This window comes from Mya arenaria, chromosome 1 (genome assembly GCF_026914265.1).
Source record: "Mya arenaria isolate MELC-2E11 chromosome 1, ASM2691426v1".
Taxonomy (NCBI): Eukaryota; Metazoa; Mollusca; class Bivalvia; order Myida; family Myidae; genus Mya; species Mya arenaria.
This window is the reverse complement of record NC_069122.1, coordinates 6815906-6838143: the sequence shown is the minus strand read 5'-3', so window position 1 is coordinate 6838143 and position 22238 is coordinate 6815906. Positions and strand designations below refer to the sequence as shown.

The window sequence follows — 22238 nt, the reverse complement described above, 5'->3', positions numbered from 1 at the left end:
TTTGGAGCGCAGACAAAACCACTGCATTCACCCGGCACTGCGGGGCCACCTGGATAGTAAAAACACAGACCATTTCCCTGGCTATCCCCGGTATAACCCCGGACCGGGGGGGGGGGGGGCGTGGTTACAACTGACTGGTGCATAAATCACAAGCAAATTTACTACTACTACAAGAAAAACACCCTAAAATATTTGAATTTTAAACCTTTCAATCCATGCATGACTTTTTCAGAAATAAAAAAATCTTAAAATATAAAATCACTGACAATCATTTTACACTTACTATTAGTAACATGTATTTTTTGTTGACATGATTATATAAAATTGAAGCATCATATTGTCATAAAAAGAGCACCACATAACAGGGGTTTTAAAATGACATGTTGCTGATAAAACAACAACAGCAATTACTGTTGACTCCTAAATAATTAGTAACCGGCCACTTTTACCCTGCTTCTTTGAACTCTGAAACTTGATGCAGTAGCGGCAAAAAAATGTGTCAGCCTTATTCTCGGGCACAAGAGTGATGATGCTTATTGCTACCATTTACCTATTTATCATTATCAAACCTCTGATGACTGAGAATGTGTCAGCCCTACCGGCAACCTTTTTGCTGCCCCTATGAAACATGATGCGGGAGGTCCCCCAAATCCCCACCTTTGCATGGCAAATGTAATCTTTAGAATGAAGTTATACAGCAAACTGTCTGTTATTTTTTTATTGTTTGTTGTTATATACACTAAGCCCTATGTATTTACCTGATCTTACATCAATTACACATTGATGTCTTAATTACTTTCAAACCTTCATTTTTCTCCTGTTACAATCATACTTTTATGTTATATCTCTACATAGGAAATACTGCAATATTTAAGAAAATATAACTTCATCTTGCTAAATAGAAATTTTATTTTCATACAGTTAATTATACAATACTTATCAAATAGAATATGACCTTGTTTTGACTGCATAATAACAATTAAAGATAATGTTATCATATTGTTGTTTTTTCAATGACATTTTCAATTGATCATATTGATTTATAAATCCTTTGTTTACCCTGCATTTGTTTCATGCATAATGCAGGACTTGGCACTTATTTGAATTAATTTTACTTGAAAGTAAAAAAAAAAATCAATATATTTATCGTGATGAAAAATTGCGAACAAAGAGAAGAGGTCGAGGGCACACAACTGACCAGCGCCGTCCACTCCAGCATCTCCAACTCAGGTTCTGTCTCATCAAACTCGTGCCACGCGTACATTCTTCACCTACGTTAGTTTCAACGACACAAGTTCCTCGACGTGAAATTCCACATTATTTTATCTAAGTCCTTTAAACGCATTTGAAAATGACTTCCTTACAAACTTGGCATTAAAGTCTACAAAATAAATTCATTCTGATGGTCAAACTGACGATTTCTGTCCATTCCTGCATTTCACAAAATCACTAATCGTGTTATTCCCTGATTCTGGTATGTTCAAATTTCTTTACAATTAAGTTGCATATTCCTGCATTAGCATTAACTGTTAAATAATTGCAAGATAAATGCTACATTATAGTAAATACATTCCTCGCTTGCAACTAAAATCCTTCCGAACAAAGCTCATTTCCCCGAAGTTTTGAATCTTTGTGTATGAAGTCTTTTAAATTAAATGATAAATTAAAAAGGAAGTTAATACTTGTCTGGCACATTTTTTACTTTAAAACAGATGTACATTATTCTAAGAACCCCTCATCGTTAAGCACCATTATATACACAGAAACCCATGCACTTTCTACCCTGACACACAAACTGTTTCACAGGCCCGAAACCACAGGATGTCCAACGAAAAATGAATCCCCTAAGAAACAATGATAAGGTCACAAGTACAGCTAGAAAGTGCATGATCGCATTGTAATGGCATTGCGCAATAATCCACACCAGAAAAAAACAAGAAAGAATAAGAAACAGTGAGAGTTTCCAAGGTTTCCCAGAGGACGGGCATATTTCCATCGAAAGTTGTTTATTTCACCGGGAATATTTCATCTAATAAGCCCACCACTGCTGCATACTAATCCTACTGAGTAATGATGTTTTGTCTTTAATTATGATACCAGGGTTCAGGTATGCCATAATTCATGTACTTCCAAGAAAGAACAAGAGGGTTGTGGAGGGAACATTATGGCTCGTCTGTTCAACATAACACAACAAGCAAGAGTTATTAAACTGTCCTTGCTTTCCTAATGTCAGTCATCAAAATTAAAGCTTTGGGTGTGCTAGCCCCATTCTTTATTCTAGTGCTTGACATAAAGATCAACAAGCCCTGCTATATTAAATCCAGAATTTGAGCGAGCCCAGAGATAATTTTGCCAGTGCAGAGCTTGCGGGCTTAGGCCAATTTCGAGCACTGTTGTGCATTGTTGCTGGCAACATGTGTCACACAACGCAACAAATATCAAAGCCAGAGTTATGGCCCTTGTTATCCTTGTGTGAGTTGTCGCTGGCAGCATGTGTTACACAACGCAACAAATATCAAAGCCAGAGTTATGGCCCTTGCTATCCTTGTGTGAGTTGTCGCTGGCAGCATGTGTTACACAAAGCAACAAAATCAAAGCCAGAGTTATGGCCCTTGTTATCCTTGTGTGTATTGTTGCTGGCAACATGTGTTACACAACGCAACAAATATCAAAGCCAGAGTTATGGCCCTTGTTATCCTTGTGTGTATTGTTGCTGGCAGCATGTGTTACACAACGCAACAAATATCAAAGCCAGAGTTATGGCCCTTGTTATCCTTGTGTATATTGTTGCTGGCAACATGTGTTAAACAACGCATCAAATATCAAAGCCAGAGTTATGGCCCTTGTTATCCTTGTGTGTATTGTTGCCCAGGCAACATGTGTTACACAACGCAACAAATATAAAAGCCAGAGTTATGTCCCTTGTTATTCTTATGTGTATTGTTGCTGGCAGCATGTGTTACACAACGCAACAAATATAAAAGCCAGAGTTATGGCCCTTGTTATCCTTGTGTGTATTGTTGCTGGCAGCATGTGTTACAAAACACAACAAATATCAAAGCCAGAGTTATGGCCCTTGCTATCCTTGTGTGTATTGTTGCTGGCAGCATGTGTTACTACGTTAAATATGTCCATATTTGGCACTATTATGAGATATGGCTAAGGTTTAAGTAGTTTCACATCACCTAAGAAAGAAGGCCTAAGAGGGTGCCATCGTTTACAACACCATGGCAATCACAGTACCAAAATGATACATGCATGCCATGCATACATAAAATATTGTTTTCTATAGATTTTAATAGAATTTTATATAAAACGTTATCTGTCAAGACACCCTCTGTCAAATGGATATTGAACACACAATTCATCCTACCTCAAGAAAATTAGCACAATATACAAACCCCACCTTGACACCTAAAGGTAACAAGCCTAATTTAGGGCCTTAATAAGTCCCCACCCTTCTCACTTATCAGGGGAAATACGTCAGGACTTTTTGAGCTGGCAGAAGGCCTATGTTATAAGCTTTTTCTCTGACAGCATTTATGTTCACAGGTAAATAAATTTCCCAGAAAGTCTACAAATTGCAGAAAGTTTGATTAAATTTCCTAAAAAATATGCCATCTTGACAGTAGTTTATTTCACAAATAAATATATTTTCAAGTTTTTGCCCAATTTTAGGACTCAGGGGCTGGGGCTTTTTCTAATGAGATAAAATCTGTTTTTCTTACTGAAATTTGGAATTCAGATTTGACCTAATAAATGAACCAAGAATGATTCGAAAAATGATAGCAAAGATAAAAAAAATGTGATGAAGTTTGCTTCTTTAGGGATACACAAATTCATACAAAAACAGTTTGGTTAAGGTCCATCTTTTTTTTTTTTTTTTTTTTTTTTAAACAAAAATTGGACATTCATTTTATTTTCACTTTTTGGTTATAAAATAGGTATGTTTTAGCAATGGGAATGACATCTATGGAAAATGACGCCTAGCAACGAAATGAAGTCTTAAAAAGCCTTACAATGGTTGAACATTTGTGCATGATGTATCTCAGAACGGCCATATTTCTGCCGAACAACAAAACTGAGCAACCTTACAGTATATTACAATGCTGTATTATACCTATCAACCTCTACAGGTTGTCTGGGGAGGAGAGAGCGAGAAAACAGAGAATTCATCAAACAATGCTTATTGCCAATTACTTTCTTTGTAGGGTGTACTTGTAAACACTCTCGAGATTATTTATTATTTTCTCTGAATGTTTTTCTAGAATATGTTTACAAAGCATATTTCATGCTGCTAGCAAGTTGTAAAGATTCATAAAATGGCAATCAACCATTAACGATGAGAGCAGAACATTTATGACTTTGCCAGACACTGTAAGGTATAGGCATTGTTTAAACATTAATCTCCAGCATGAAAAGACATTATGCTGTTATTTATAGAAACAAGGCAAGAAAGTGGTTTCGTACTTAACATAACCCATGCATAGGCACTCGTACAATGAGCTTTTATATTGCGTTTGATCTTGTAAAGTTTGTATTAATATTTAATTAATAATACACATAAAAAAGACAATTAAACATCTTCATGGAAAATATATAATGAGTTCTTTTTTACAACCCAACTGAGCACCTGTCTGCCAGGTACATTACATTTTATGATTTTGAACTAGTTACACATATATTAAGTACATTGACCCTAATTTTTAACAACCAAGAAATCCTTAAAGCTTTGCACATAGGGGAAGAAATTCTGGAGAAACAAAGGTTTGAAGTTAATCGCACAAATAAAACTAAAAGCCTGGATTAATATGTTGTAATATTTAATTCATCAATTTAGTTCAAAGAAACATTCTGGGGTGGGGGGGGGTTCATTTCAGTTTGCACATATTGATAGTGTTTATTTGCCAAGAGATGTAATTCAAATCCCTTGGTGAATAAGATCACCCCCAAATGGACGCAAACACTTTTACAATGAATTTTCAATAAAAATGTGTGTCTGTTATTTCTTATCCCAAACATAACTTAACAATTACAAAAGCCAGAGTTATGGACCTTGCTATACATGTGCCTGTATTCTCTGGCATCATGTTTACCAAGATTCATTTGCATAATGTCCAACCTTTAAGATAAGTTTGCATGACTGAGAGCTAATAATGAAAGTTAGCGTTAAATGTGTATTATATAATCTGTGCTATAAATATTCATTCTAGTATGTTACCATGGGGTGCCAGGAGTGACGCCGTCGTCTCATCTCCACTCGAAATGCTCTCCTGCGACCCCTCACAGCCTTACACAACATCGCTGCTTGACCAAGTGATCCGTTTTATTTATCTTACAAATTTCAATTGTCCTTCTCCAGAGTGTATGTTGTAGGCTGTACCAAATTGTCACCAAACAATTGACATGTTGGGATTTGAAGCCTGACAATCACAAATTAACTTTGTGTGAATAAGGGGCCTCACTTCACAATTAATCTAATGACTGAATCAGAGCCTCGTTCCACATAGAACACGATGCGAATGGGAAAATCGCTTCAAAATTAACACTGATGATGCAAATGGGAGGCTTCACACCACAATAAATATCATGCAAATAGAAGCCACACTCCCCCTGGTCCCCCTGGTCAGTTGTTCACTGTGTTCAGTGGTGGTCAAAGTAATCCATTATACTGGTGCTATTATCTATTGACAAAATATTAATTTAGAACACTGTGATATAGGAGGCAGAATGAGTTACAAAATTACTTAACACAACACAATACACCTAGGTCAGTTTTTAAATCGTAACATCAAAAAGGAGTACTTCAAAATTTCGAAACTACCCGTCACTCTGTTGATTTTTTCAAACTGACTGTTTTACATGTTTTTTATAAGAAATCTTGCCGCCAAAATGTCCATGTTCTTCTTAGCTTCCATTCACTTGGCCTTATTTACTCACACCCTTGATAGCACATCATATTCTTTAAGCATATAGATATTAGAACATTAAGTAAATAAACTGAAACTTTGTTAAAATTTGATCCAACTTATATCCAACTTAACATTAATTTAGAATGCCAAATTTTTAAACAGAAAACAGACACACATCCTTGTTTAAAAGTGCCCTGGCGGTAAACATTCATGATTTTTACCGTAAGAAACACACCCTACTAATTCATGATTTTTGTTGATTGGGATATCTCAGAAAAACAGGTTCCGACCAGAAACATGCTTGGCAGCCCACAAAAACAAGCAATTAAACTTCAATCTGGTTTTATTTTATCAAGAGACCAGGAAACCATGGTGGAACATTTCAGCATGATTATTTTTTTGATAAATTTACAGGAAAATTTGACAAATTTATCATTCTTAATGTACACATTTTATTTCTTCCAAGAAAACAAACTGAAATTCACAGCGAACTTTTATGGGTTCAATTTTGTCAAAGTTTTTCATTTTTGGGGAAAAAAATTTGTAATAACATTTGTCTGAAACATGAACAAAGAACAGTTTGTGTCAAGTAAAAATTTCTTTCAGAATCCTCATCAACACAACAATTTAATCATGAATACACAACGCAAAGAATGCTAAATTACAAGTTGAAAAAAAATCTCGGCCTTATTTCATTTCCAAAAATCAAGACACTACATGATATTTTTTTACATATTCGAAAAATAAGGTTCATAGCTCAGTCGAATCAACAAAAGAACAGCAACAGAATTATCTCCCTTGATCAACTTTCAACAACCTTGGCACCATTGATGCTTTTACGATAAATCTTAAGCGTAAATCTTAAAATTATCATGGAGACAGAAACACATTTAAAACAGCTTGATATTTTCCATGTAAATTCTCAAAAGATAAGTCTGAATAAGTAATTTTCTTAGAATACTCTGTTGAATATAAATTGCTTCAGATGAAAGATCCTGATAACACAGATAGGAAACCACCGATGGCTGCATCAATCTAAGATATTCACTGATTCCCGAAGTGTCACTCCAAGATTAAGCAATGCCTGCATTTCAACAGTCATTCAACAGTAAGATGGCGAAAATCTCAAAATAAAATTCTTGAAATTTTAGAGACTTAATGCAATACACAAGAAAGATGGTATGTACTGAATTGAATTGAATGGTAGAACATCAGCTTGGATGTTGACAGTACCTTTCTCCCACCTCAGATTTATAATTAGATCCAAATATTTGGCCATGCTGGAAATCCTAATATCTTGTTGACGGGCAAAGATAAAAAAGTACCCGTATATGAAACTACTTTTATTGTCATCATGCAATTATCTCCCTTGTTGAAGACCATCGTCTGTAGCACCATGAAAACCTTTTCATGTGGCAATATTTAAAATCCAAATTATTCATTTCAACTTTAATTTATTTAACTAAAGTGGGAGAAAATGCATCTACCATCAGTACCATGGCCACTCACGTAAGATGGGTTCATCCCAACTTGTGCAGGTTGGGTCTATTATTAACCTATCTTACACAAGCGGCCATCGAAGATGCTAATAGGCTAATGCCAAAGAAGTTCAAATATGGTACCAGTCCCTTGTCTGGTACACAGCCTTATGGGGTAGTACTTGGAATGTTGAAGTATTTAGTAATGGTAAAAATGCCATATGCAGTGTGGGCAGATGTTTATAAACTTACAAAAACATGGTTTGCAATGACAAATGAATCTATAAAGGATCGTGTAGAATGTGAAGACTAACATCTATCACATTAAATGACTGGGAAAGTAAACTTGTAGTGGTTTAAAGTTCAAACAAATCAATCAAACATCAAACAATCTTGTATCTATACATGTATGTCTTGTAAGTCAAGTTTTTTATACACTTGTCAGCCAAAAACAAGAAAAACATCTTGAAAGAGTTAACCTAGTGTTTTTATATAATTCCTCTTAAATCTTATTTCATAAACATCAAAGTTTCAGAATCCCGTCCTCGATAATATGAATGATCTCTTAAAGGGACTTTATAGACACCAGATGTTCCCAAAATTGGGAAATACAGTATTTCCTCAAAACAAGCCTTGAATTGTCAATGCAAGCTAGTAGGAGGCCGATAATATATCACTTTACACAGTTAAAATAATAATCGCAACAATCATGTTGCTGTCTCATCTGGGTTTCCCTGTTTAAAATAGCACATCATGGTTTCCCAGTCTAAATCAAATCTGTTTATGAGTACAGATAAATGTATCGATGCTATATTTAAACATACTGGGATTTACATGATAGACAACTGTAGTAAATTTTGAATTGCAAAAACAGCAAATGACTTCTGTAAGAGACGTGATACATCAGTAAGTAAGATTCAATGCGTTGTACATAACTATGTCAATTTTATGTAAGTTTTGGCAATTTTCTTTTTTCCTTGCAATTGTATCATCTGGTGTCTAATCCCTTAAAGAGTAAACAAACTTTTAAACAAATTTATCTTTTTGCTATCAGGCAGTTTAATAAAATGTGTTTCAGGGGCTTATGCTGTTGGGAAAATGGATATTACCTTGTCAAGTCTATGGTCTTAACTACCCAGTCAAGCAATAGACTGTTCTAAGCCAGTTCCAAGCTACGTATTTTTGCTCCCAACTATGCTGTGAAGCAATTAACTGTTCCAATCGGAACTGTGTCACAATCAGAGATATTCACATTCAATTTATTTTTTTCCAGACAATTAACACCTTCCTAAAGAAAACCCAGTTCAATTGCAGTATTGTTGTGTTGTCGCTTTGTACCATATTGGAGAATTCATCCATTGAAATGACACTAATTTTAACTTATACCGCATGCTCGTTACATGGCACAAAAAAATACTAGTGTAAAATTTCAATAACCCGGGTTGTGGGAGCAGTAATCAGTACCTGTCGATCGATTCTAAGAAAAGTGACAGCGAAGAAGCTGAGCATGAGTTTGTACCAAGTCTTAAATCTATTTATAGACTCACCCTTGCAGTAGCTGGTTCGGGCGGGTAAACTATGAAGTGTCGGAGGGTAAAACCAAACCCTCGCTCACTACGGGGAATGTACACAGTTCGAGGTCCGTTGAGTGGCGTCGACTTGCAGCGCTTCAGCTTCCAGCTATCACCCTGGAAAAACATGGGCGGGAATATTGTAACATATTATTCAGGGAAATCAATTAGGACTTAAACTTGCATGCAACATCAATTATACAGTCATGTTTCACAAAGATGTTTTTGATTTTTCGTTCTATTCATAATTAATATCATTCTTTCATAATTTCAATTTGATTCATGTTGTTTTCATGATTGTTGTAATTCATTATTGATTTCATCTCAATTCATTTGTATTGCAAATAAACCGACTAGTAATATCATCTGATTTCTTAATCAGGCTGCCCTTCTGTGACCCAGGTTTGGTGTGTAAGCTTATTAAGTCTCAAACTCTGGCAAGGCCCATTTTGCGAGTGCTCTGATAAGATTGTTTGTCAATTTAGGTTTTTTTGGAGCAAAGAGCACAGACAGAATGTAACCCTGGTTCGAGCTTACCTTGTTTTTAATGAGCACCAGTGTATAGCACTGTCTCACAGGACCCCAAATTAACGTCCCTTGTACCCAGAAGACAAATACATTTTTTTTTGTGGTGCGATATGGAATCAAACCAGCGACCCCTGGATTGACAATCAAGTTGTGTTACCAATAGACCAAGGATCTGCTGTGACCCAAAGCACAAGTGGTCAATATATAGGTGATCAGCTGATACAATTGCCTATACAAAATACTGCACACTTTACATTCCTACTAGCTGCTGGTTAAGCTAGCAACCGGCCATAACAGAACAAATCCCATGTGGGGCTCAAACTTGAGTTAATTGCAAGATGTCTGTTAAATGTGATAAAATTCTTGAATATAAAAACTTTCTATATTTCACAATTAATACTCATTTACTATCTTTCTAACAAACCTTGTGTGTACATTGGCTATTCAGAGTCAAATTAGTCCCAAATTCTCTCTTTCCATGCAAAATTCAGATTAAAACATATTCCAAGGATATATTCCCGAATAAAAATTAAAGAGTAAAATGACACAGATTTTCAGACAAAATTGTCAAAACAGATGTACATCCATAAATAAGTCCAACACCACAAACTAACATTAAGTCACCCTGATGTACTGAATTAACACAATATTTTGCAAATACGATCAAGATAACAATTTAATGTGATAAACTTGCTGACAACTATGTACATTTTGCTGACCAAACAACAATTAACGCACATCTGACCATAAAACCGTCCAAAATGCACTGTACTTTTTCGCCCGAGGCAATGACTTATTGATCTTAATCGAAATGACTGAATTCTTTCATTCTTTAAACAGAGTAATTAAAGCTTACGCATACATCATTAAGACTGAATAGACATTTTATTAACAATTTGTTAATTTAATTGGAGTTTCATAACAGCTCATAAATTTCATATCAAAATCAAAAGGACTCTATAATCTATAGTTAAGAAAGGTCAATAATTTTAATACCATAATTCACTGCAGAAAAGTCCACTCTCTAAAATCCGCACATAATCTAAACAAACAAGATTTCGAATCTCAAACAGTTAATTTCCTTCAGGAGTTTCTCAACAAACATGTTTGTAGCTTTTCCATTCCAAAAATGATGAAAATTCTTTGGTCATGAAAGTTAAAATTCTTTAAACTCCATTCCATAACTGACGAAAATACTTAGATCGTGAAAGTTTAAATTCTTCAAACTCCATTCCATAACTGACAAAAATATTTTGACCATGAATTACATGTTCTTAAAATTCCATTCTGTAACTGACGAAATTACTACGACCACGAAGGTATTCGTATAGATCCTCCGGGGATAAGACACACTATTATTTAGTTAAATAATTAGCCACATTGTTAAGTCCATTTCATGGTGTACATAACTTGCCCTAGCCCAAACATGGCTTATTTTCGACAGCGATTCATTACACTGTCCTTTGAATAAAAACAAAATTTGCCCCACGGTTACATGAAACTAAATACCGGCAGGTTGCACACTAATTACGTCAATCAAAATGTTAAAGTCAAGAGACATAAATTATAGCAATTAGTTAAGCTTTAGTGTAATAAATAAGTTTTCAACTCAAATATTACAAGCAGCTGTTTATTTTCATAACTTCCTAATATTTAACTCACAGTGATCGATATACGACGAACACTCAAAATGCTGTTAGAATAAAATCATACAAATCTCAAGAAAATGGGAAATTTGAAGCACATATTTTATGGATGACAATATTTGCACTGTAACTTTCTTCTTCAACTAAAATGACGAGTAAATTACAAAGATATTGCTATTTTGTAACTTGGTAACATAAAAATCTTGTATCATTTGGTATAAAACTTTCGAATTTTGTATGACTGTAACATCATGTGTCATAATAAAATGCCCACACTCGAAAAAAGGCTTTTGATGTTTACAATAAGGACCTTAATAAAGCCATCTTCAAATATTTTAATAACTTCTATAATATTTTAAAACCTTACAAATGAGGATCCCAAGTTGTAAACATTTCATTCATTTCCATACTTTGACATATTTTACAACAAATCCTAAGAGCAAGAGAATTTAAGGTTAAGAAAACAAATATATTGAAACATGGGACAATACTTTTCATTCAATATGTTCCCTGACATAAAGAATTAATCCTTCGACCCTGAATAAGCGTTTTTCTAACAATATAGATATTTCTTATAGTGACTCATAAAATACACAGACAAAAAAACTCGAAAATGCAAAAAAAGCGCAAAGTAACGTTTACCTTATACAGCGATATCAAATAGAAACGGCATATTCCCTTATCAGAACACTTTAGTCCAATGTTTTAAATTTGGAAAATATTTTTTTTATCTCCAATCTTCAACAAAATTTGCATGAGTCATAAAATTTAAGATGCAAGGAAAACAAATCTGCAAACATCAATATTCAAGAAGCTAAAGCAAGAAATTGAAATCCAAGGATAGAGAATTCAATGACTGGCCAGGAGATTGTAAATGTCGTGCAGGGAGCGTAAAGGCAACAATCTGGGCCTCTCATCAAAACTTCGTCAGTACAGATCATAGAGATACTGGGAAAATCTAAACAAACAAACTGCCTGCCATTCAGCCACATGTGAAAAGAAATAGTTTACTTTCTTATTCCATCCTATTGTGCTACAAAAGGCACACATAGGTACTAAAACCGAAAATTACATAAATAAACAAGAAATAATAAGTCAACATTCCAAACTGACTTTTACTTAGGCCATGTCCTTGTACCTTGCATTAAGACAGCAATAAAGTCGAGGGTAAAACTTTTAGTGAGTGGCCTTTTAATCTGGGGTCATCGAAAATGGCTTGGCAAATATTTCTGTTTAAGGTTGTTTATTGAAACTGTAAACGATAGCCAAATTTAGGAGCATGACAGGTCAAATATACACAGCAGGTTCTGTTTAACGGTATGCTCAATAAACAGAGGCCATTTTAGCCTGTTGTGTTTTTGACCTGAGCTTTTCGAGTTTCATGGCCAACTTTTTAGTTTTAATTAAAGTAAAAACATTGATGACATTTCATGGCAAAAGTTTAATTAAAACGCAGCTTTTAATGGCAACAATTACCAGTAAGCAGATTTAATCTCAGAACAACAAACATTTGCATAAATATAAATAGCCAAGCTTCAAAGAAATACAAGCTATTAAACGCTGAATAAAAAAGAAAACCTGAAAATGATCATGCACCAGAGAATTAATTACCTTAAAGATGAGCAGCTACTCCAACTAGCAGTCACAAATTCGAAGAAAGGCATCGGGCTATCACTCTTCAAAAAAATTCTATCAAAATACATAATCCCAACTAATCCAAAATACGATCACTCGATCTGCCAACTTAATCGATCTAATTGAAAGATTTTCCGAACAAATTTACTTATCTGTAAACATTTTACCTTTGCCAAATAAATGATGAAGGCAATTTTCTGTTCAATAAATCGGATAAATAATCATGCTGATATTTTCCAGAAAAAGAAACACTAAAAAAAACTTACACGTTGATAGACCATTATCAGATTGAACTTAGAATGCACCGACTACCTGGATGCGAACAATGATCATCCTTTGTTGTTGTTGTTTCAAGGGGGGCACTATATTAATACTAAAACCAAATATTCCAGCCAGTCAGGTTCAATTGACAACTTGTTTTGTTGTTGTGTTTTTGTGATCGATATTATATAAAACACAATGGGCTCAAAAATTGTTACGAAATGTTTATCTCACTTTTTCCTGTTCATCACGTTACTGCCACAATAATCAGAATCGCGTTACTATTCACATATATATATATATATATATAACTAATGTTATTGAAAATGATATGAATAATTGAAAATGTCTCATACAAAATGTCTTTTGTATTATGTTATTTTTTTGCCATATGCATATAACATAGGTGACTATTTTACACAACATCATGATCATTAATTGGCACTTATAAAGTATTATTGCAAATATAAAATCATTAAGGATTGCATTCGAAAGAACTGAGCCTGATTCTTCGAAACATAAAAAATCAGCCTATTTTTTTAGATACGTTTGAACAGGGCAATTTCCCATACCCACCCTTGAGGCTGAACCCAGCTCACTCAGCAAAGTGGCTCATCAGTAGAGATAAGGAAGCCAGCCTAAAGGTTCATCAGTGGATAACACAGAAAACTCTGCAGATACTATCTGGAACTGTTTGATTATGCAGAATTTTATTTGCCCAGCAAGGGACTTATTCATTCCTCGAAACAACCAACATAAAATTGCTTTACATAGCTTAATTATACTTGAAAGAAAAAAAATACTGTTTTGCCTAAAGGACTATTTTGATTAATGATAGTCTTTAAGTTCAATTTACTTAACTTTTAGCTAAATGATTGTAAATTGAATGTACAGTTGTAATAGGATTGTAGCGAGGTTTTTAAAAGGACAGGGTGCTGTAGAAAAAGGACAGGGAGCTTAAAAGGAGAAAATGGCACTGTGTGTCCGATGCAGTGAAGAATTCGATCTTAATGAATTTCCAGTTGTTGTAGCAATTGTGCTTAATCTAAGTAATAATATGTTCCAACTGCAAAATATGTCAAGTTTGTAAGAATTTATAATAAAATGTTAAGTTTTAATCAAAACAAAACGATAAATTATTATCTTAAGCATTAAATTCTATGAAGGCAGGAGGGTACATAATTTTATTATGATGGTCTCCATGAGGGCAGAAGGGTGCTACCAAAATTGGAGAGGGTGCAGCTCACTTCCATAACTCTTCAGCTAAAACCGTTGTTGTAAATTGTTTAATAAATAGTTTAAGGGAAATGTCTACCGTATTATATCATGTATAGGACGCTAGCATAGATAGGACGCAGGCAAAAAAATAGTTGAGAAAACGGGTAAAACCCCTTAATATATAAGATAGGACGCAGCGGAAAAATGTTAAAATCGGAGCCGAAAAATTGAGGTTGGTAAAGTATTTATAACATATATTGAAGTAAAAAACAAACAAAAAATTGTATATTAGGCATATTTCGATAACTGTCTTGTGTATTTCGATAATTATCGTCGTATTTTGGTAATTTAGCGTACATAACAAAGATATATGTCTTGACATTTTGAGAACATTCACGCATATTATAAGACTTATACAAATGCCGTAATAGTCCCGACTGAGAGTCAACCGTTGCAACCGTTGCAATAGTCCCGACATACCTTCTGAATGACAGTCAACCGTTGCAACCGTTGCAATCGCAACAAAACTGTATTGTCAAAACTGAGGATTGTTTTGATAAGGCTTGTCGCTGCGCGGATTAAAGCATGTAGGCATAATTAATGCGTGTCGGTAATTAGTCTTGCCAGCGGAAGGCACGTCAGGTAAAGTGCGAACAAACAACCATTTTTCTAATGACAGACAGCGGGTGTTTTTCACACCTTCGCACATTTGAAAAGATTTGATATTGACAATAATGCTACTTTGCGTTATGCACATTCCTTTATTAATTTTTTAAAACAGTAACATACAACAAAATGTTTTGTAAAATATCGAAACATTAAAATCATGAACAACGATTAATTGATATTTACCTCCTTTCCCGATTTTCCGTTGCCGTTATAACTCAATCCAGTTAAAATGCTGACTCACATCGAGTTTTTGTGAGTAGCGTCCCTTTTATAAAAAAGTAAACACTCGTATTTTTTTTTCAATTTATTTCTCAATAAATCATTTTAAAGTAAACATTCAATATATTTCTGCGTGTGTTAACTTGCGTGATTTTACCTATGTCAGTTGTTCTCTTCGGTGACGCAGTACAGATACTTACTATTACCGCGTTCTTCCCCGGTCCAATATTTTCGACCCGAAATGGACTTGGAAAAAACAGATGCAATTCTAATAGCATAGAAAGGACGCAGGCACTTTTTAAGACGAGAATTGGGAGTAAAAAAGTGCGTCCTATGCATGATATAATACGGTATATGATTCTGTTAGATACACAAGTTTGATGATCATAATTGCAGTGTAATCACTTTGTGAGGCCCTGATAAAAATCTATGAGTAGATTAGCTTGTATAAGAGTATTTGGCAATAAGCTGTGATCATTGATACCTGGATAAAACATCTATGAGGGCCTCGTATATTTGAATCAATGATAAGCGAACTACTAATTATTCATAAGACTGTCCTCATTTCTTGTAACAACATTGCAGTTTGCCTTTTAGACCATTGAACTCTTGAATATCTAGAAATTTACCAGAACTAGAAGTGCAAATCTCTATGAATAAACATTGTAAATGAGGAAAGTCTGTATTTATAACAAGACTTCCTAATGGTAAACAAGGTGTCCAGTTAGTTCTATTCATGGAGAGATTTTATGTCTACTTCATCAGCGACTGAAGTGTCTACTCGACATGTCAGTACCCAGACACTTGTGATTTCTCACTGACAAGATTCTCACTCAGTTGGGCCTAAAAAAATACCATTGGTTCCCGTTAACCGACCCTACCTACAAAATTGGCGCCGACCCTACCATTTAATAGTCAGATGTAAACCTTTGTAAAAAATGTAACCCTAACCAAACTATTTTTACTTACATTTATCAGTTTCTCCACTCACATTTTAGGTTTGTGACACACGCTTGTTAAAACAAAAGTATGCAGAGCAAGGGACAATAGTCATACTAAATGTCAGTCAAATAAGGGGCATATCTCACCATTATTAAAGCAAGAGTAAGGGACCTTGCTATACATAGACGCCTTTCTAAACTTTCCTCCCCAGTCACCATCTCAATTAAGGGACATCACTGTTACTGTGTACCTGACAGTTTAGTATGAGATAATAAGGCCTTTCACCACCTTTCTGAACTGCTTTCTCTGCAGTTATTATTTCAAAAAAGGGACACTACTGTTCTATATATACCTGACATTTTAGTATGAGATAATAAGGCCTTTCACCGCCTTTCTGAACTGCTTTCTCTGCAGTTATTATTTCAAAAAAAGGGACACTACTGTTCTATATGTACCTGACATTTTAGTATGAGATAATAAGGCCTTTCACCACCTTTCTGAACCCTCCTCTGCAGTCATTATTTCAAAAAAGGGACACTACTGTTCTATATATACCTGACATTTTAGTATGCGATAATAAGGCCTTTCACCGCCTTTCTGAACAGCTTCCTCTGCAGTCATTATTTCAAAACAGGGACACTACTGTTCTATTTATACCTGACATTTTAGCATGAGATAATAAGGCCTTTCACCACCTTTCTGAACCCTCTCTGCAGTCATTATTTCAAAACAGGGACACTACTGTTCTATATATACCTGACATTTTAGCATGAAAGGTAATAAGGCCTTTCACTGCCTTTCTGAACCCTCTCTGCAGTCATTATTTCAAAACAGGGACACTACTGTTCTATATATACCTGACATTTTAGCATGAAAGGTAATAAGGCTTTTCACCGCCTTTCTGAACCCTCTCTGCAGTCATTATTTCAAAACAGGGACACTACTGTTCTATATATACCTGACATTTTAGCATGAGAGGTAATAAGGCCTTTCACCGCCTTTCTGAACCCTCCTCTGCAGTCATTATTTCAAAACAGGGACACTACTGTTCTATATATACCTGACATTTTAGCATGAGAGGTTATAAGGCCTTTCACCGCCTTTCTGAACTGCTTTCTCTGCAGTTATTATCTCAATAAAGGGAGACCACTGCTATATTACATATACCTGACAGTTTAGTATGAGAAATAATAAGACACTTGCTACACATGTTCGTATTGTTATAGTCATTTAAGATGTGTGTACTTAGATTCATGTTACAATCATTATATCTGTGATGGATTTCAAGATGAGCTTCTAATACATGTACAAAACAGACGCGCAAAATGCAGCACATGGTTGGAGCAACATTCAATTAACCCAACACCGAAACAAACATCCTTTGATAGATAATCAAAAGCGCATGGCTAATCTGTCAATGAAAAAAGACTTTTGAATGAATTAGCCCCAAATTTGATACACTAGCGTTTGGCATCATTTTTTTTAAAGTAACACTCTTATTCAAAATCAATACATACACATGTATAACGATCATCAATTTTGACTGATAAACCTTTAACTACTTACTAAATAATGTATTTATGGAAAATAAGAATTACTGATTACAATATTGTAACCATGTATTTCATAGCAATAAGCAAAAAAATATTAAATGATTGGTGAATGCTAAAAGATTTACTGTGATCTACTATAGTCTCATAAAGTAGAAATACCGTGTTTCATGCTCATTTCTTTCAAAATCAACTCGGTATCCTTCATTAGAACCGTTGTTCTCGACAATTATTTATCCTTTTTGGAATATTAAAACAATATTATTAATCGTGGTAAATCTTATTTGGGAATAAGAGTGGATCTTTTAATAAATCCTGCTATATAAAATCCAGAATTTGAGCAAGCAAAGAAAGCATTTAGCCAGAGCAGGGCATGTTTGCTTGTGCTAATTTCAACCACTGTCTTATAAGCTAACAAAACATTATAAACAACACAAGTTCCCATACCTGACCAGCCATCAGAAGCTTATACTGGCAATAACAAAGGTTGTGGATTCCATACTGGCAATGCCTGAAAAATTTAAAAAACATTAAGATGTTTGAAAAGCATAACTTCTGTCTGTGTATGCCAACCTTTAGGTCCTTAAAGAAAAACCTTGTGAATGGTGGTTACATACAACTATAGTGTTCTGCACATGCCTCAGCATGCTGAGCATTGCAGCAGGGTTCTTTCTGGGTATTTCAAAGTTGTCGCTGCTTATGCTGTGGGTCCAGGAGGAGGACATAAGCCCCTTGGTTGGGGCCTGTATCAGTGTATGGGGCTTTCACCCTTGAAGCTACCGGATCTAAAACATTTTAAGAGCCTGAGATAGCATTTTAAACATATCAGTACTTTTTGTTAAAAGTTACAAAATTTAGGTCATTTCAGATCCAGTCTAAACTCAAATTTAAATTTCATAAAGTGGTATTCATCATAAACATTAATTTTAAGAGTCAGAGGTGTCATGGTCTTGCACTGTCATGACTTTCTATCAAAGTTATGAAAATATTGCACATTTTGCTAGTTACACAGCTTCAATCTTGGTTGCATAACTTCCATACATGTATGTTAGTACATTAATAAATTGATACAAACTCACACCTCAGGGAATTGAAATCCACTACACTTGTCTTTAATTTAGATAATCTGAGATGATCACTATGGATCAGTGTAAAAAATCACACTTTGAACAGCTAATAGCTTTATTGAAGGGTGCTCTTTAAATCCAATAAAGCAATATGAATGCTGAACTATTATGGCCTAATTTGTTAGAATGAAGGGTTGTCCGCCACTTTTATTGTTTATGGTGATCACCAGATAAGATGGAAGTCTGTTAAGATTTTTCATGGCCACCATTCTGTTACTGGCTCAAAGTGAGGGAAGGTCATTTTAATTCAATAGATCAACAGAACAATAAAGGTATGACAATGCATATAACATGGCATGCCTTGTCATACAGCAGAAGAGTGGGGGAAGAAATCCCCATTTGGGTTCTTTTTGAGACATCACTTCAAAAACTGGCACTCTGACATCATTTCGGGGTTTTTTCCTGAAACATGCCTATAGATTCAAGAGACATGTCCTAAGAAAGAGCGATGCATATTAGACAACAACATTAAGGGCAAAACTCAACAATTAATAGTCAGAGATTTGAGTAGCCATATACATGAGGTGTCATACAACATGTGTACAAAGTTGAATATCTTGAATGCTACGGCCATGTTTAAAAACTTCCGAGAAAGAGCTTCAAACTTCTACAAGGGGAACCAGACCCTTGATGAGCTAGGGAAACCTAGTGGGTAACCTGATGTTATCCCAACAGTCAAGCGACCTTCTAAAGTACAAAAAGATGCTGTGATGACAGAAGCCAGGGTGTGGGGCGAAAAGCAGGCAGTTGATGACTGTGAGGTGGACCAAAAAAAGTTTGATGACATGCCACAGGCAGGTATTAAGTTTGTCGCTTCTATAAAAAATATCTTAAGTAAGGCGCGAGCAAATTTGTGAGGTGTAAATTGATGGCATTTAATGAATTGAATTCAGCTCTATAATTTTGCTAAAACAAAAAAGAACATAGGATTAATAAGATTTAACTGATTTAACATGTAATAATTTAATTTATTAACAAGGGCTGACAAGTTGAATAGAATGTTGGGTTATTTTAGCAGGATTTATAAGCATTTAATAAAATCAGTTTTCCGTCGAAGCAAAGATCGTTTTTTTATTGCACCAGAGACAAATCACATCAGACACAAATCATATGGATGGTTCTACAATATTTATACGATTTTTATAAACACTGAGACTTTTAAATATACAAGTCATGTGCAAAAATGAAGGAGATTAAATGAGTCTTGGCCAATCTCCTGAATAAGTTGAAGGCTGAATCAACCTTAAATGTAAGTCAAATTGTGCCTTAAATTAATAAGTGAAGTTAGAAAAATATAATTGAACAAAACGGAAAGGATATCGCTGCCGAACGCATGCCTAGCAACATAACAGTAGCAATTCCAGAAAAACTGCTAATGAAGGCCATTCCAGCAGCTGCACCTGCTATACAACACATGTTTGTCGTATTTTGGGGGGACGTTTCCGATCAAATTGACATTGGGTGACATTTAATTTTTGTCATTTTACATCCATTTTTACACTTTTGTTTCAATGAAAATATACTTAATATATGTACCTGTATGTCAATCATATAACTGACTGGGCTATATTGTCGAATCTTGGCGGAAAATATGCTGATTACGGGCTTGAAACTCGTTTTTTGTTTATAAATTTTCAGTTTTCAGAGTTAATTGCTAGATTTAGCTGATATTTACAAACTCCGTGTTCATTGGATAATTGGAATACCATAACCAATAAAAACAATTGTAACAAACGCGATTTTTCAACAATGAACCCTAATATAATTCAATGCAAAGAAATTCATTATCGGTTAGAATACACTATTCTATTCAGAATGAGTGTATTTACTGGTAGCGCTCGTTACTACACTGGCCGTACATGAGATAATTACAGGTAATGTAGAAATATGAGTAAAACGTTTCTTATTTTTTTCTTAATTTATTTGACCGGTAATTGCACAGTAAAATATACGTCTTATCAAATTTATCATGGAATTAAGATTTAAATCACAATTTACCGTCTCCGTGGCCCAGTGGTTAAGGCGTCCACCTACGGAGCGGGTGGGTTCGATCCCTGACCGCGTCATATCGAAAGACGTTAAAAGTTGGTACAAGTAGCTCCCTTGCCTGGCGCTTGGCATTTAAAGGGTAGTGCTTGGAAAGGTGGTGTACTCACTACTGGTTTATCCCACGAAAGTTGTACCTCGTGTATCGGTGCTTTACACCGAGCACGTAAAAGAACCAAGGAGTCTCTTCGAAAAAGAGCTAGGGTATCGCACCCGGACTTCCTTGTATCCCATCACTGTCTCTTCCGCATGCTGTCTCTTCAGCAAAAACAAAGGACCCCGTTGGAAATAAGTGCTTGCACTTTCACGTGTTATCCTTGACCGCAAGGTCTAAAGAAATACATACATACATACTTTTCTGTCTTAAACAAATTACCCTGAGCGACATTGGGGATAAAGGCATTCGTACTTTTTAACTGCCCATTTTTCAACTTTTGATAGCTGATAAACATCCGTTGTATCTAGTTACCTTTATTTATATTAAAGGAGTTTGCGGAGGAGTAGGAGCAGTGGCTTCTATGTGCATCAGTTGGTATTAACAAACTAGTGGAGATAATGGACAGGATTGACAACAGACCAAAGCTAGCAATATCAGTGTGCCGTTTGTGCCAGAAACTTCTTCAGAAAAAAACGTGTCGGATACACAGGTCGTTTTGATAACCGAAAACAAGATTCCAAACTCATTTAACAACAACCGTGTGTTGTCGAATATTCAACAGAAAAAAAATCTCTGACTTTTTCGCCCAGCCAACCAAGAAGTTTAAAATTGCAAATTGTTCATGTTTGGGGAGGGGTTTGACATCCGTTAACCAATGAAAATCAATTTTGGAAACATCCGAGTTACATGTTCGTTTTTAGATCGGCACTTCCAAATACATGTAAAGATAGTTTTGCAAAACACTTAATGAAAAAATATCTTTCATTTCTGTGCAATACAGTACGCAGCTAACTGCTTTTTGTCATTGAATCAGTTATTGTACCTGAAAAATAACAGAGTTTCGCTTAAACTTAGTGTTTATGGAATACAATTTAAACATATAATAGTCCACATTTCACGCTACAATGAACTTGATGAAGATTTCAAGTGAACATTGGACGCCATTTTGAACTGGAACCAATAGCAAATCCTACCCCCAGTTTGAAAGCAGCGCAAATAAGTCTGATTAATTCTTGTAAAGGTGAGTTTAACTGAGATGCATGATTTTTTTATCTAATAGTACATATTTTAACTATTTTCACCAGACGCTTGAATGTTTTATCGGTCTTGGCCTTCCAACCGATAATCTGATAGCATGGTTCGGGTTTTACCCACTTTACGGAAACCTCGTAACAGTAACCATTACAATATCGTTCCAGGAGCATCGAACTATTTGTGGCAACGATAAACTGAAAGGTTGCCACAATACAGAGGTATTTGTGTGATTGCAAACGAGGCT

At 35.1% G+C, this 22238-nt stretch overlaps 1 protein-coding gene across 6 annotated transcripts in view; it reads right to left on the bottom strand.

Annotated features, from left to right (window-relative positions):
• LOC128215599 (uncharacterized) overlaps positions 1 to 20450 on the bottom strand; it is a 55057-nt gene extending 34607 nt beyond the window's left edge. For 3 of the 6 annotated variants that reach the window (XM_052922329.1, XM_052922411.1, XM_052922605.1), the window contains exons 1-3: positions 20293 to 20450; positions 18077 to 18140; positions 8938 to 9078 (exon numbers count right to left, since the gene is read on the bottom strand). In XM_052922329.1, coding sequence (XP_052778289.1) covers positions 8938 to 9078; positions 18077 to 18088 — 153 coding nt within the window. In that variant the 5' untranslated portion in view covers positions 18089 to 18140; positions 20293 to 20450. Of the gene's footprint in view, positions 1 to 1198; positions 1922 to 5221; positions 5883 to 8937; positions 9079 to 10485; positions 10569 to 18076; positions 18141 to 20292 lie in introns of those variants that run through there. The other 3 variants (XM_052922337.1, XM_052922480.1, XM_052922540.1) reach the window with 3 other exon arrangements.
• Positions 20451 to 22238: the final 1788 nt, after the last annotated feature.